At 35.7% G+C, this 11942-nt stretch overlaps 2 protein-coding genes across 7 annotated transcripts; both read right to left on the bottom strand.

The window, feature by feature from the left end:
* Positions 1-1513: 1513 nt before the first annotated feature.
* On the bottom strand, positions 1514-5418 carry LOC102616523 (cytochrome c oxidase subunit 5b-1, mitochondrial). 2 transcript variants are annotated; one of them, XM_006465323.4, is made up of 6 exons: positions 5094-5418; positions 4527-4612; positions 4125-4175; positions 3098-3164; positions 2910-2989; positions 1514-1904 (listed from the first exon to the last, which is right to left on the bottom strand). In XM_006465323.4, the coding sequence occupies exons 1-6, from the start codon at positions 5245-5247 to the stop codon at positions 1845-1847; spliced, it is 498 nt and encodes a 165-aa protein (XP_006465386.2). In that variant the 5' UTR covers positions 5248-5418; the 3' UTR covers positions 1514-1844. The 2 variants fall into 2 exon arrangements, with proteins under 2 accessions (XP_006465386.2, XP_006465387.2); XM_006465324.4 differs by having other exon boundaries at positions 4527-4609; positions 5094-5409.
* Positions 5419-6145: 727 nt separating this feature from the next.
* LOC102617013 ((6-4)DNA photolyase) lies at positions 6146-11687 on the bottom strand. Of its 5 annotated transcripts, none has more exons than XM_025097126.2 (14): positions 11274-11687; positions 10762-10833; positions 10514-10594; positions 10185-10322; positions 10042-10113; positions 9612-9698; positions 9362-9481; positions 9197-9280; positions 8360-8446; positions 8168-8239; positions 7975-8088; positions 7502-7589; positions 7321-7416; positions 6146-6660 (listed from the first exon to the last, which is right to left on the bottom strand). In XM_025097126.2, the coding sequence occupies exons 1-14, from the start codon at positions 11622-11624 to the stop codon at positions 6464-6466; spliced, it is 1659 nt and encodes a 552-aa protein (XP_024952894.2). In that variant the 5' UTR covers positions 11625-11687; the 3' UTR covers positions 6146-6463. The 5 variants fall into 5 exon arrangements, with proteins under 5 accessions (XP_024952894.2, XP_024952892.2, XP_006465388.2 ...); XM_025097124.2 differs by having other exon boundaries at positions 10185-10364; positions 11274-11686; XM_006465325.4 differs by having other exon boundaries at positions 9362-9460; positions 10185-10364; positions 11274-11686.
* Positions 11688-11942: the final 255 nt, after the last annotated feature.

Raw genomic sequence — 11942 nt, 5'->3', positions numbered from 1 at the left:
AGTTGGGTTGCTTGGTTTCTGATCTTACTTGAAAGCAAAAATCATTAAATATATGAGCACACCTTGCAAGGAATATATCCTACTCCTGTTTCTTTGATTTCACAGCCTTCGTAGCAAGTAATCATTCAAATAAGTGAGACAGAAATGCTTATGGAAACTCTTGAAGGTGCTTAAAAGCCATATAAATGACCAAAGCTTAATAATGGAAACAGCAAATACCATTGAATGAAAATGAATTGATATGATCCCGAGAGGTTAGCTTTGTCCTGGTGCTTCAAGTTCTACTTAGGGATGGCAATGGGGAAGAGAGGGGACCAACATATCCATACCTATCTCCGATGTTTTACATATGTCCCTATTCTCTCCTCATACCAGTCAGAATTATTTGAGGAGATCTCGGTCCCCTCCCCAAATAATAATAAGAGATCTCGAAGGTCTTCGATCCTTGAATAACTAATATCTTTTTAGCTTTCGAATTTAATTTAATCATATTAACCTACAAATATAAAAAATAAAATGAGAATGATCATGAATAGACCTTGTTTCATGCTATTCTTTCAAACTTTTAATATATATAATATTCAAATAATAATTTTCAAAATAAAATTCAAATAATGTAATTTTAATATAATATTGACGTGATTGTTACCATGAGTAATGATACCTGCTAATTATCGACTATGGAACAACAAAACCGCATGCGTGACTGCTAGTTGATGTTGCGATGAACTAGACTACTCGGCCACTGATAATATGACGTGCTATTGGGGTATGATAAGATGAAGACAAATTAAGTGCTTGCTATTGCACAAATAATTTGAAAAAGATGAGTAAAAACTCTAAGAGAGTGATTTAGAGTTTGATTTAATATTTTGATTTTTTTTATTTACACCAATATTTAATATTTTATAAGTTAAAATTTATTATTTATTCACTAATAATTCTAAAAAATAAAATGAAATAAAAATTAAAAATTAAAATAAGAAAATAAAAAAATGGAGAGGAAATGGAGATTCCCTTCCCTTCCTTGAGTAAGTAGTTGGGTAAAAAACCCCCTTCATACTTTTCCCGAATAAGAAATTAGATATAAAATCGTCACATACCCTCCCCAAATAAGAAAAATCCCAAGGACCCCGTCTCCGAGCAGATTTCTGCCATCCCTAAATCTGCGGTGAAGACAATCAAATAAAAATATGGAATTCTTACACTCACGGTAAAGAAATAGAAATGGAATTTTGAAATGAAGCATGACAATATAACATCATCTTTTATTTGGCCAAAAATAATCAACAGAAACTGATATCTCCATAGAGCAAAAGTGAGATAAATCCTGGAATCTCACCAAAGTGATTTTATTATGGCCGTTCTTGATGATGTACTTATGATGCAAAAGAAAAACATTACACATGGCTTGTGGAAAAATGGAATTCAAGAATGAAATGTGACCCAAAATAAAGGTTCTAAGATTCCTTCAAAACTGGCTTGTGGAAAAATAGAATTCAAGAATCAAATGTGATCATACCCAAAATAAAGGTTCTAAGATTCCTTCAAACTGGCAAGAAGAAGTTTCATGAAAGAATTGAAGCTTAGCCATCAATTATTTGGCAATGCATTAAAGCAAACCTAAAAAGATCCATAGTTCCATCTGATGATCGACCCGTGTCTAATTTACCACAAAAAAGATACCGTCCCAACATTGGGAAAGCAACAGCCATAAGAACTAGGGACCAAATCAAAGCAAACAAGAAAAAGCTTTTGAACTTCTGAAGCTGCAGTAGAGTATAATGGAAATTGTCTCATCTTCTTCTCAAATTTTATTCCATCAAGGAAATTAACAGTTGCTATTAGTGATGATCATCATCACCATGTCCATCTGGAGGTCCTCCTGGGCCGACCACTTCCAGCTGTCACACCATTTGTAAATTAGTAAACATTTATATGATGTTGCAAACAATTGGATAAATTTTCTATTACGATATTATAAAGCAAAAGACATCTTCGTTTGTACACCGTCATAATAGAAAAAGGTAGTGACTCATGTTACAAAAGGGTACTAAACTCGTTTAGGAGTGGTCAAATAATCTGATATGACCTGACCCGATAATAATAGTTTATTTTAATTTATTTGATTTTATAGTCGAAGTTTTTTTTTGGGTTAAACAATGAGATAATTACATTAAAGTAATCTTCTAATAACTAAAATAACTTGCAAAAACTCAAAATAAACACAAAAAAAGCTCAAAATCACCCTAATCCAAACATTAACCGAATCATCCTAGTTGACCTGAATACGATTTTAACCTGAACCAACCCGATCAGCATATAATCGTAACCAGATCCGATCCAAACAATTCGGATTGGTTCGGATTATTTTTTTTTTCCCCAATCCGATCAACCTTAAACCCAATCGGGTTGATGCAAACACGAATTTGCCCACCCCTAAACTCAATCCCATCCAGTCTCAACAAATCATATCCGAACCCTCAAAAAAGGATCTTACTGGAGTATAACGTCATATTGAAGGACACCTACGTAATTATCTAGAGAACCATACTCCCCACTACTGACTTAAAACAGATCTGAAATATCATACTTTACTTCATTTCAATCCAATCAACCATACATGTGTTATTTGGTTATGAGGCAACACCAAGTATTTTATTAATTTTACTGTTAGAAGGTTGATACAAGCAAATTTAATTTGAGTTGATTGATTACTTTACCATTAAAATATGCTTGAAGAAGATAAATATGACACAGAATGGTAGGCCAATCATGAAGTTTTGGGGCCTATGCACAAGCAGGCCACATAATCTACAATAGGTTGTGTGTCTTTCCATGTTTGAATATAGTTTGCTGAGTGCCCTATTTAGTTAACAACAGCAAATCAAGTTTGAACCTCCACTTACCACAAAGTATTGAGAGCACACTGGGCATTCATGTGGCTTGCCTTTCTCCAGCCAAAACCAGACAACATCATGCTCATCCTCTGTGAATTAAAAAAGAAAGGAAATTATGATATATACATGGTGTACATGAAATACTTTTAATTTTCTGTAACCCAAACAGAAAGAAAGAAAAAGATAAGAAAACCCACCGCCTTCACCACCAGGGCATCCAACTATTCTCTTGTCATAGTATGACTTAACAACAGCAGGTGCGTCCTACAAGGAAATCAAGAAAAATGAACATAAAGATGACCAACTGTAAGACTAGGTGTTAATCAAAGACTGACATCACTTCAACCAGAAAATAATAACACAGTAGAGAGTTAATGTGCAACAGATCAAGAATGAATTCAAGTACTAAATTTATTAAATTGTAAAGGCCTGTTAAGTCATCCATTCACCAGATTCATTTAATTTGTATTGGATACCAAGATATGGATCTATCTTCCAAAACATTGCTACAGATAACAGATAATGCCACCAGCAAATAAGATATATCCTCTGTAATAGAAAAACTATCACAAAGCCATACGACAAAGGGAAAAAATTTGCCTGTCAACAAACGACACATTGGAAAACGAATACAGATTTGAATATTAATTAAAGTAGTAACAAAACTTAAACATGAAGGTTTAATTCATTTGAGAAACTATTTAGCTTAAAACACATGATAGTTTGACCCAAATAGTGGACAACACCAAGCACACAGAAGTATTTGTTCCATGCAAAGATTTATACCTCAGAATATTGTAGTTGATATAAATATTTAGCACAAGAAGCTTTATGAACTTTTTCCAAGTAAAGATATATAAATCAGAAGACATAACTCAAAAAATTCGTTGTCACTAAAACCTTACAACCCTACTAAGCTGCCAAGGTATGGCTGGCGAGTGTGAAAGATGGCAGGTTCAGTAGTTTAATATTTTAATTTCAAATCTCATTTAGCTTCTCATCTTACCACTGTGCTAGCAACCTAATCCACCAGCTTTAAATGTTTTCTCTTGACCTTTGAAAAATAAGGTTTGCATGGCCAAACCATAACAAATATTCAAAATGATATCAAATTTATATTTTGATGTCCAGACTTTAGTTATTTGCATACTAATGGTTTTAAAATGGTAAAAATTAAAAAGATGAACATCATCTTATACAATGTACTCAGCAAAACACACTTACTTTTGTGCCAAAAGGCCCGGTGGGGTAATCTATTTCAAGAATGTTCTTTCCCTGCACAAAAGCAACAACTGAACAATTCAGAAGAATCTCTTAACTGCCAAAAGCATCTAACCCAAAATACAAGATGCTTGCCAGACATCACAATGTAAAAAGGCTTAAAAAGGAAAAAAAAGAAGAAAGAGAACATGATTAAAATTCAGTAGAAATCATTAGTTGCTGCCAAATACAACAGAAGCCTCCACTACCTCTATAACATTTTATTTAGTACAAACAAAAATATTAAGTACAAGCAACATAAATTTAACACTTCCTCCCCAATATACTCATTTTCTGTGCAACCAAACCAAATTTTTGAAAACAAAATTTTCTGACCCAAAAAAGAATTATAAAAAGAAAAATCACCTCAAGTTCAGCTTCAAGCTCCTCCCGCTCGTGTCCAGTTGCAACAGGATTAACATCCTCGACTCTTTTCTTCACAGAAGTGCCTGCTACAAACAAAACAAACTTACCCACATCAACCATACACCTTCATTTCTTAAGTAGAGATAGAGACACAAACTCTTGTGTCAATACACTACTGGTTGGATACAAATAAAAAATTTAATGTGATTAACACAGTGGTCATATATGGAAATCATCAAATCAATAAAGAATTGACACATCAGTTAGTACACTAGTTTTGCATCCCTATAACTATTGTCTTTTCTTCCCCCATATACATTCCTATTTTCAGACATTTCAACACTTCTCTTGTTCTATCAAAATTTACAGATGTAATAAACAATCCAGTTCAATTTGGTACAGCATTATCCGCAACAACGCCTAAATCAATATTAAAAAAAACCATGTATTTAAATATCAACTAAAAACACTACAAAATACATCACATGAATGATTACAAAGGTGAAGATCTAAGGGTAAAAAAAAAAAAAAATAGGGTTTGATGTGACAGAGAAAGAGAGTGGGGACCTGAATCAGCGCTGAAGTGGCGAGACGCGAAAAGAGGACGAGAAATGAGAGATCGACTGGCGATTGAGGGGTTGACTGGCGCCGATCGGCATGAAGATTGAGCTAAAGCAAGGGCTTGGGCTTTGAGCTGTGAAGAGCAGATTCTTCTCCACATCGTCGTTTGGGAAGCTAGCTTAGGGTTTTGGTTGTTTGTATAGTGTTGTGTTCTGATTCTCAGGTCGCCCCTTTTTGCCAGAAGAGAAGAAAACGACGCCGTTAGCGTTTACTACTCTCACGCAGACTCTCCCTCTCTATTACTTCACCTTTTTAATCAGTCCGAGTTGGAAAAGGGGAACGAGAAAATACGAAGAGAGCGAAGGCTGCGCTGATGATGTGCTGTTTGCTGATTGTGTGAGGATTGACTTCACACGTGTGAATAAGCGTGTGTGCGGGCTTGTGGCTAAAATTATTTTCCTACTCACCGGCCACTTTTGTATATCCAAATACATTCATTCATTCGCATTTAATAGTATCAGTCCAAATGCATTTTTGGCAAGTTGCTATAAAAGTTAAATGCCATACCATGAATAAACATACCTCAGGAGCAAATATAGTTGTACGTCCAAAAACCTTTATTCTTTTTTATGATTATATATAATGAGTCTATTAATATTTATAGTGATTTGTCTTGATATAATTCATATGAAGCTTTATTTAGAAATTTACTTAAAAAATGGAGCGATTACTCTCCCAGCTAGAGAAATTATATTCTAGTAACACATTTCCAAAGATTCAAACCCCCAGCTTAAAAGATGAATCGGTGAAGTGAAGAAATCACCACCACTAGCTTTTGCACTTTAAAATCATATTGGTCGCCAGTCGCCACAAGTTAAAGAAACAATAAGAAAGTTTGACTTTATTTTATTAATCACTCCCTTGAAAAACTTAGAATCTATATATGTGAACATTAGTTTCACACTCATCATTTCTTGATTAGACTGTAACCAAAGAACTCGGATGATAGAAACCAGAAGACTGTAAGAACCAATTCATACGACATGAAAGATCACGGATAAAAATGGCCAAAAATTGCCCAATCCTGTGGCTGTCTTGATTGAATCTAGAGAATAGAAATAACAAATTGTTGTGCTAATAGAGAACCAAAAACACCCAATACCAAAAGCATACCAAAGAACAATGACCACATACAGCCCTAAAGAAAACTGTTACATCGAACGGGAAGCGGTGATTATGCACAAGTTAGAAAACATCTCATCCAATACAAATTACCCGAATTTTATGCTTCTCATCTAGCGAGAAATAAATCAATTTGGGCAAGTGTAGAGGGCAAGAAACTGATCTCATTTTAACATCAGGCATCATGATAAAGATCAATGATCTTTAAGCCAGTCTGTCAGCCTTTTTTGCTTTTGCCTTCTACCAGATTCCTGGTTTTCCTCTCCCTCAAATTTTCTCCTTAAGTTTTTCAAATCGTCTTCACTCACCTGGCCATTCAGTTTTTGGTTCAACGCATAGGCTTCACCCAACTTCCTCTTGCACTCTTTGCTTGCAGAATCATGAGAAACCACTGAAACAAATTACGAAAGAGGGGAACAAAGAAGCTGATGTAGGTCAATTTGTAATCAACTAAAAAGAAATGCTCTATAGATAAAAGCAAGTATAAGAAAGAATACATTTAGTACAGATGCTGCAAGTTTGCCTAATGGGTAGCTCCAAATATGAAAAGGTTCCTACTTGGCGGCTTTTCATGTTTATGGGTGCAATAGATATCCACTAACATATGTATCAGTATAATTTGCGTATGCGATAAGTTTGCATCAGTTCATGCACTATAGGAAACATGCATGTTGTTTCCTACCAGTTGTCAGCAGCATAAGCCACAATAACAACAGAATTTCATTTCCCCCATATATTTTTGGGGAACAAAATAAAAAGTCAATAATGGTTGAGGAAGGTCTTTAAGCATTACAACTGCCAATATAAAATTCCCACCAGGTCCCATTTGACCAATTGCGGATGAGCAGCATAAGCCACAATAACAACAGAATTTCATTTCTAGCACATTTTTTGGGAAACATAATAAAAACTCAATAATGGTTGAGGATGGTCTTTAAGCATTACCACTGCCAATATAAAATTCCCACGAGGTCCCATTTGACCAATTGCGGATTAACTCCATTAGACAGACAGAGAGAGCAAAATAACTACACCCAGTGAGACTACTGACCTGGTGCTGGATAATCTCTTCCAATGATGCACTTTGCTCTAGTTTGAATGGTTAGCGGAGCAGTCCATGGTTCATAAATGTATTCCTTTGGCATGTCTGATCATTGTAACTTGGTCATATATCAAACAGCAGATTACACCAAGCCAAAAAAAAACGTAAAGTGGGTGAAGCTTCAACATACCTTTCAATACAGGCAAAAAATGCCTAATATAATTACCATTGGGGTCATATTTCTTTCCAAATGATACAGGGGAGTAGATGCGGTTATACTGGTAGGCGGAAAATTTGTCAAAATATGAAGAACTTCAGTTAAAGGTTATTCATTGGCATCATAAAACAGAATTTGTAAAGGGAAAATCTAAGCACACAGAAGGCCAGATCTTAACAAGCACATGACTCTACCAAAAAAAATAAACCATTCCTGCACTTCCAAGGAAAATGTGATAAAAGGAAGGGATCATATGGTATTGAATGTTCATAAATTGGTAATCAAAATTAAGCAGTTACAATGACTTTCTACATTCAGACTATCTTCTTATCACTGATGCAGATGTAGACTACAGAATCAGCAAAAGATTGAGAACAAGTCGCTATTCACTAGTAAGCAACATTAAAGAGGTAACTTGTGCATAATATTTATTAGATGGTTCATACCTGATAAAAGAATGATGAACATGATAGCCATAACCAATTTCCATTATTAATTGCCCAATCTGAATCAATCAGAAGTCTTTCAAAGACATCACGTCCTTTTTCCCAATGAACAAACTAGCAGCAGGAACAATTCTTGTCAAGGAAACAAGAAATACAGAAGGATTCACAATGCAGTAAGACACTAAAGTCATACCATATCTCCACGAGTTAGAAAACATGCAACACAATGCCGTGCTAGATGGTGCATCCAACCCCACTTGCGAAGCTACAACAGAGCAGATATACAAACTTCAAAATACTCAGCCTATAAAAGGAAGTGCTCACCTAGATTGGAGCAGCACCCCGGGGGGGGGGGGGGGGGTGTTGAAGGACTCACAGACCTTACCTGGACCATAATAGCATCAATCCAAGGATACCCAGTCCTAGCTTCCCTCCATGCAGCCAGCAGTTCATCATCATTACTCCAAGGAATCTACATCACCAGTTAGTATGTCATCAAGCTTAACAACATATCATATGAGGAATCTGAAAATTATGTAACAAGAAAATAAAATTGAATATAAAAACCCATGTTAGACCACTCTTAGTTTCATATAAATAATAGTAGTCACATCATACGGAAATAATTTCTACAGGAACTAATCATAGAAAGTGAATTTTTAAAGCGGATGAATGATAGTTTTCCAACTTGATTGGCAACAAAGATGACTTGAAGGAAAGACTCAATGGCTTGGCGAATTTGAGTTGATAGAGCACCTCATATTAGTGATCAATGATAAAACTGGAGCTATGAAAAAGACAACAGCAGCCACTTATTCTGATTGTAAAGGATGTTTCCGAGGGAGATTCAGTCGCGGTCAAGGAAATAAAGTAGGAAATTCTACAATATCATCACTTATTGTGAAAGTACAACTTTTTCCCTAGAAACCCCAACAAAGAGCTAAGAATCTTTAGTTAATAAATACAAATTAGTATATTTGGAAGGACAATATAACTGATAATCAGTAATAACATTAAAACGATACTAAATAAATTATTCCACTTAATACAAATAATTATCAGTTAAACAACCAGCAATATTTTCAATAAGACTTGTTCTCTATCCCTATCCATATATATTTGATTGTTCGTATTCTGATAGTATATTTGAGATGGCAAAACCAACTTCTAAAAGAATCTACAATGAAGATAGATATCAATTGATGCTATCAGTTGGACTTACCTGCTTGCAAATTCTATTACCCTTCATCCGATCAAAATTAGGTGTGCCAAAAGCTACAGTGTAAAAAAAATCTCGCCATAGCAACTGCAGATATTGAACCAAATTTCAGCCGCATCTGGAAGACTATAACCAGCATTATCGAACAACATACATAGGCACACTGACCTGCCCAACAAGGGAAACTGGAGGTGATGTATGTTTTTTAACATTCTGATAAACATCTGTTAGGCATTGGTAAAAATACCTGGAAGAAAGACAGCCAAACTGCCAAAGAGATGAGTAAAACTGCAGAAAAAGAACTAGCAATAAAGAACAAAAGAGGTGCAGTGGTCAGCTTAGTCTAAATTGATAAGGACAGTAGTAACAGAATACATCCTCACAATCTCCAATGCAAACAATTCCAAATACAACTCACTTTCAAGTAAGGTGATAACACAGTTGTTGCTGGCTTCAGATATGCAGATGGGTCACCCTTAGGTTTCTCAAAGTTTGCAACCCACTCCTGTGGAACAGAAAGAAAAAATGTAAATGAAATATACAAGTAGCAGCACCACCAGCACATAAGCGAAATCTAAGAAACAAAACTTTCAGTATTTATGAAATAAGTGTAGGAATTTCCACGAAACGGACCTCATTCCCAATACGTAAGTTAATATAATGCCTATTCTCACCAGTAAGCCAAAGCTAATGGTGCTTAAAATTTGTATTAGTTAAGTCAATCAATTAAAATTGAGACCAGGAACTTCCTTCCAAACACTTTTATCAAGTCCTATAACACTCATGTTAGTGTATAACTTAATGATTTAGCAATCAAAATTTACAATCGCAGAGACTTAAGATCATACCTTGTCACTGATTGATTCCCTCAATTTCTTCAAGGCTTCTGATTCACCACCTCTAAATGGACTCAACTCTTCCTGCAGAAATATTACACTTCTATAAAGATTTATAAGAAGATACTTTTAAAAAATTATTTGCAGCTTCAAACCTGTCCATAGCCTTTATAGCCAAGTTCTTCAACAGTCGGAACTTCTGAAATCTCAAAATATCCAACATCTCCAACTGGAGGTAGAGATGAGAGTGAGACTGGAAGTGGAGAAGACGCCCATAAGGGTTGTCCGGCAAGCTTCAAAAATGATTGATAAGTCAGCGGTGGCTTTCCTCCATTCTTTTTGGTCATTAGTCATTGCAATTAGACAACATAGCCAATGATCAGTAGAGTAAACACAAACCAATGAAAAGAATTGAATCTATAAAAAATCTAGTGTATGCAGACTTTTGGGGTCTGACCCAATTGTTAATGAGTTACTCGCATACCTTCTGTATGATATCTGCAGGATTAAACAGTGTATGACTGACAGGTGAAAAAACCTCAATCCCGGCTGTAGAAGCATAATCCTGCCGAAACAAACAAAATACTCAAATAATCCTGTAGCAGCAACATAGCCACATCACCTTGGCACAAACTAACTTTTCTTGAAATGTATACAAACTGTAAAAGAATATACAAATTGTCGTTTTGCCATTTGAGGATGTTTCTAAAGTAGGAAAATACAAGCTCTCACCTTAACCTTCATATCTAAAGCCTGATAATATGGATCTGTATCGTACTCAAAACAAAGCTTATTGACATCCCACTGCAAGCACCCAAAAGAAAACAAAAATGAAAATTGAGATTGTATAGTTTGATAAAATAATTTTCCAAGAAATATGGTTAATAATATGCTCACAAGTTGTGATTAAACCTGCGAATGAATGCCATTTATGATTATTATTGTAATTTTGTAGCATGTCATTTGCAACATCACAAACTCTGTATTTGTAGTCAGAAACAGTTTAAGTGATTTACAAACAAAAAGAAAAGACTTGAAGCATGCTTAAACTAAACGCACTTTAGAGCTTTTAACAGAAAGTGCTTTTAATTAAAAAAAGAGACACTTTCAAGACCACTAGCACCAAACACAATTTTATTATTATTATTATTATTATTTTGGGAATAAAAACACGACTTTATTAATCGTACTAAAACTAGAAACATTTAAAATACAGTTATAAAGTAACGGTAAGAGAAACTGACTTCTTGTAAGCACCGAATCAAAATTTCACTCGGTTCGCCCTTGAAAACCAGCAACCTCGACCCCAGTTTCTTGAGAGACAAATCAAGATCCACCAGACTCTCAAGCAGGAACCGTATGCGGTTCATACCAGCCCGGGACGACCCAGGAGAGAACGCCGTCGGGTCCGGTTCCATGTAATGCGGATCAATGACGAACACAGGATAAACAAATTTCGCTCCCTTCGAAGCGTACTCTAGCGCCGGGTTGTCGTGGATTCGGAGCCCCTTTCGGAACCACATCAGAGAAGCCGACCCGGATGACATAATCGGACTTGAAAACGGAGTTTTGGGAAGGCAGTGTGAAATTCTCATGAGAGAGAGAATGTGTGCGTTATTCGAAATGGTGGTCTGATTTGGCGCGTTAAGCTGAGGGATATTGCGAGAGGTGACGCTAATTTGCGCGGCGAGTGTGGGACAAGGAGGGTATTGAGGTGACGTGGCGCGACGGGATGCAAAGGTAGGGACAGAAAAAGTTGTGCGCATATAGGTGTAGATTAGCGTACTCTTGATGCGGTTAAAAGTGGCGCCACGTTGCGGCTTTCAAATTGCAAGACGTTGGCAGCCTTTTTTTTAAAATAAGGAAAATTTATAACCTACCCCCAAATAAATTGACATTTTACACCGCGTCCC

This window comes from Citrus sinensis, chromosome 7, assembly GCF_022201045.2.
Source record: "Citrus sinensis cultivar Valencia sweet orange chromosome 7, DVS_A1.0, whole genome shotgun sequence".
Lineage (NCBI taxonomy): Eukaryota > Viridiplantae > Streptophyta > Magnoliopsida > Sapindales > Rutaceae > Citrus > Citrus sinensis.
Note: the sequence above shows the minus strand (reverse complement) of the source record. Positions and strands in the feature narration are given on the sequence as shown.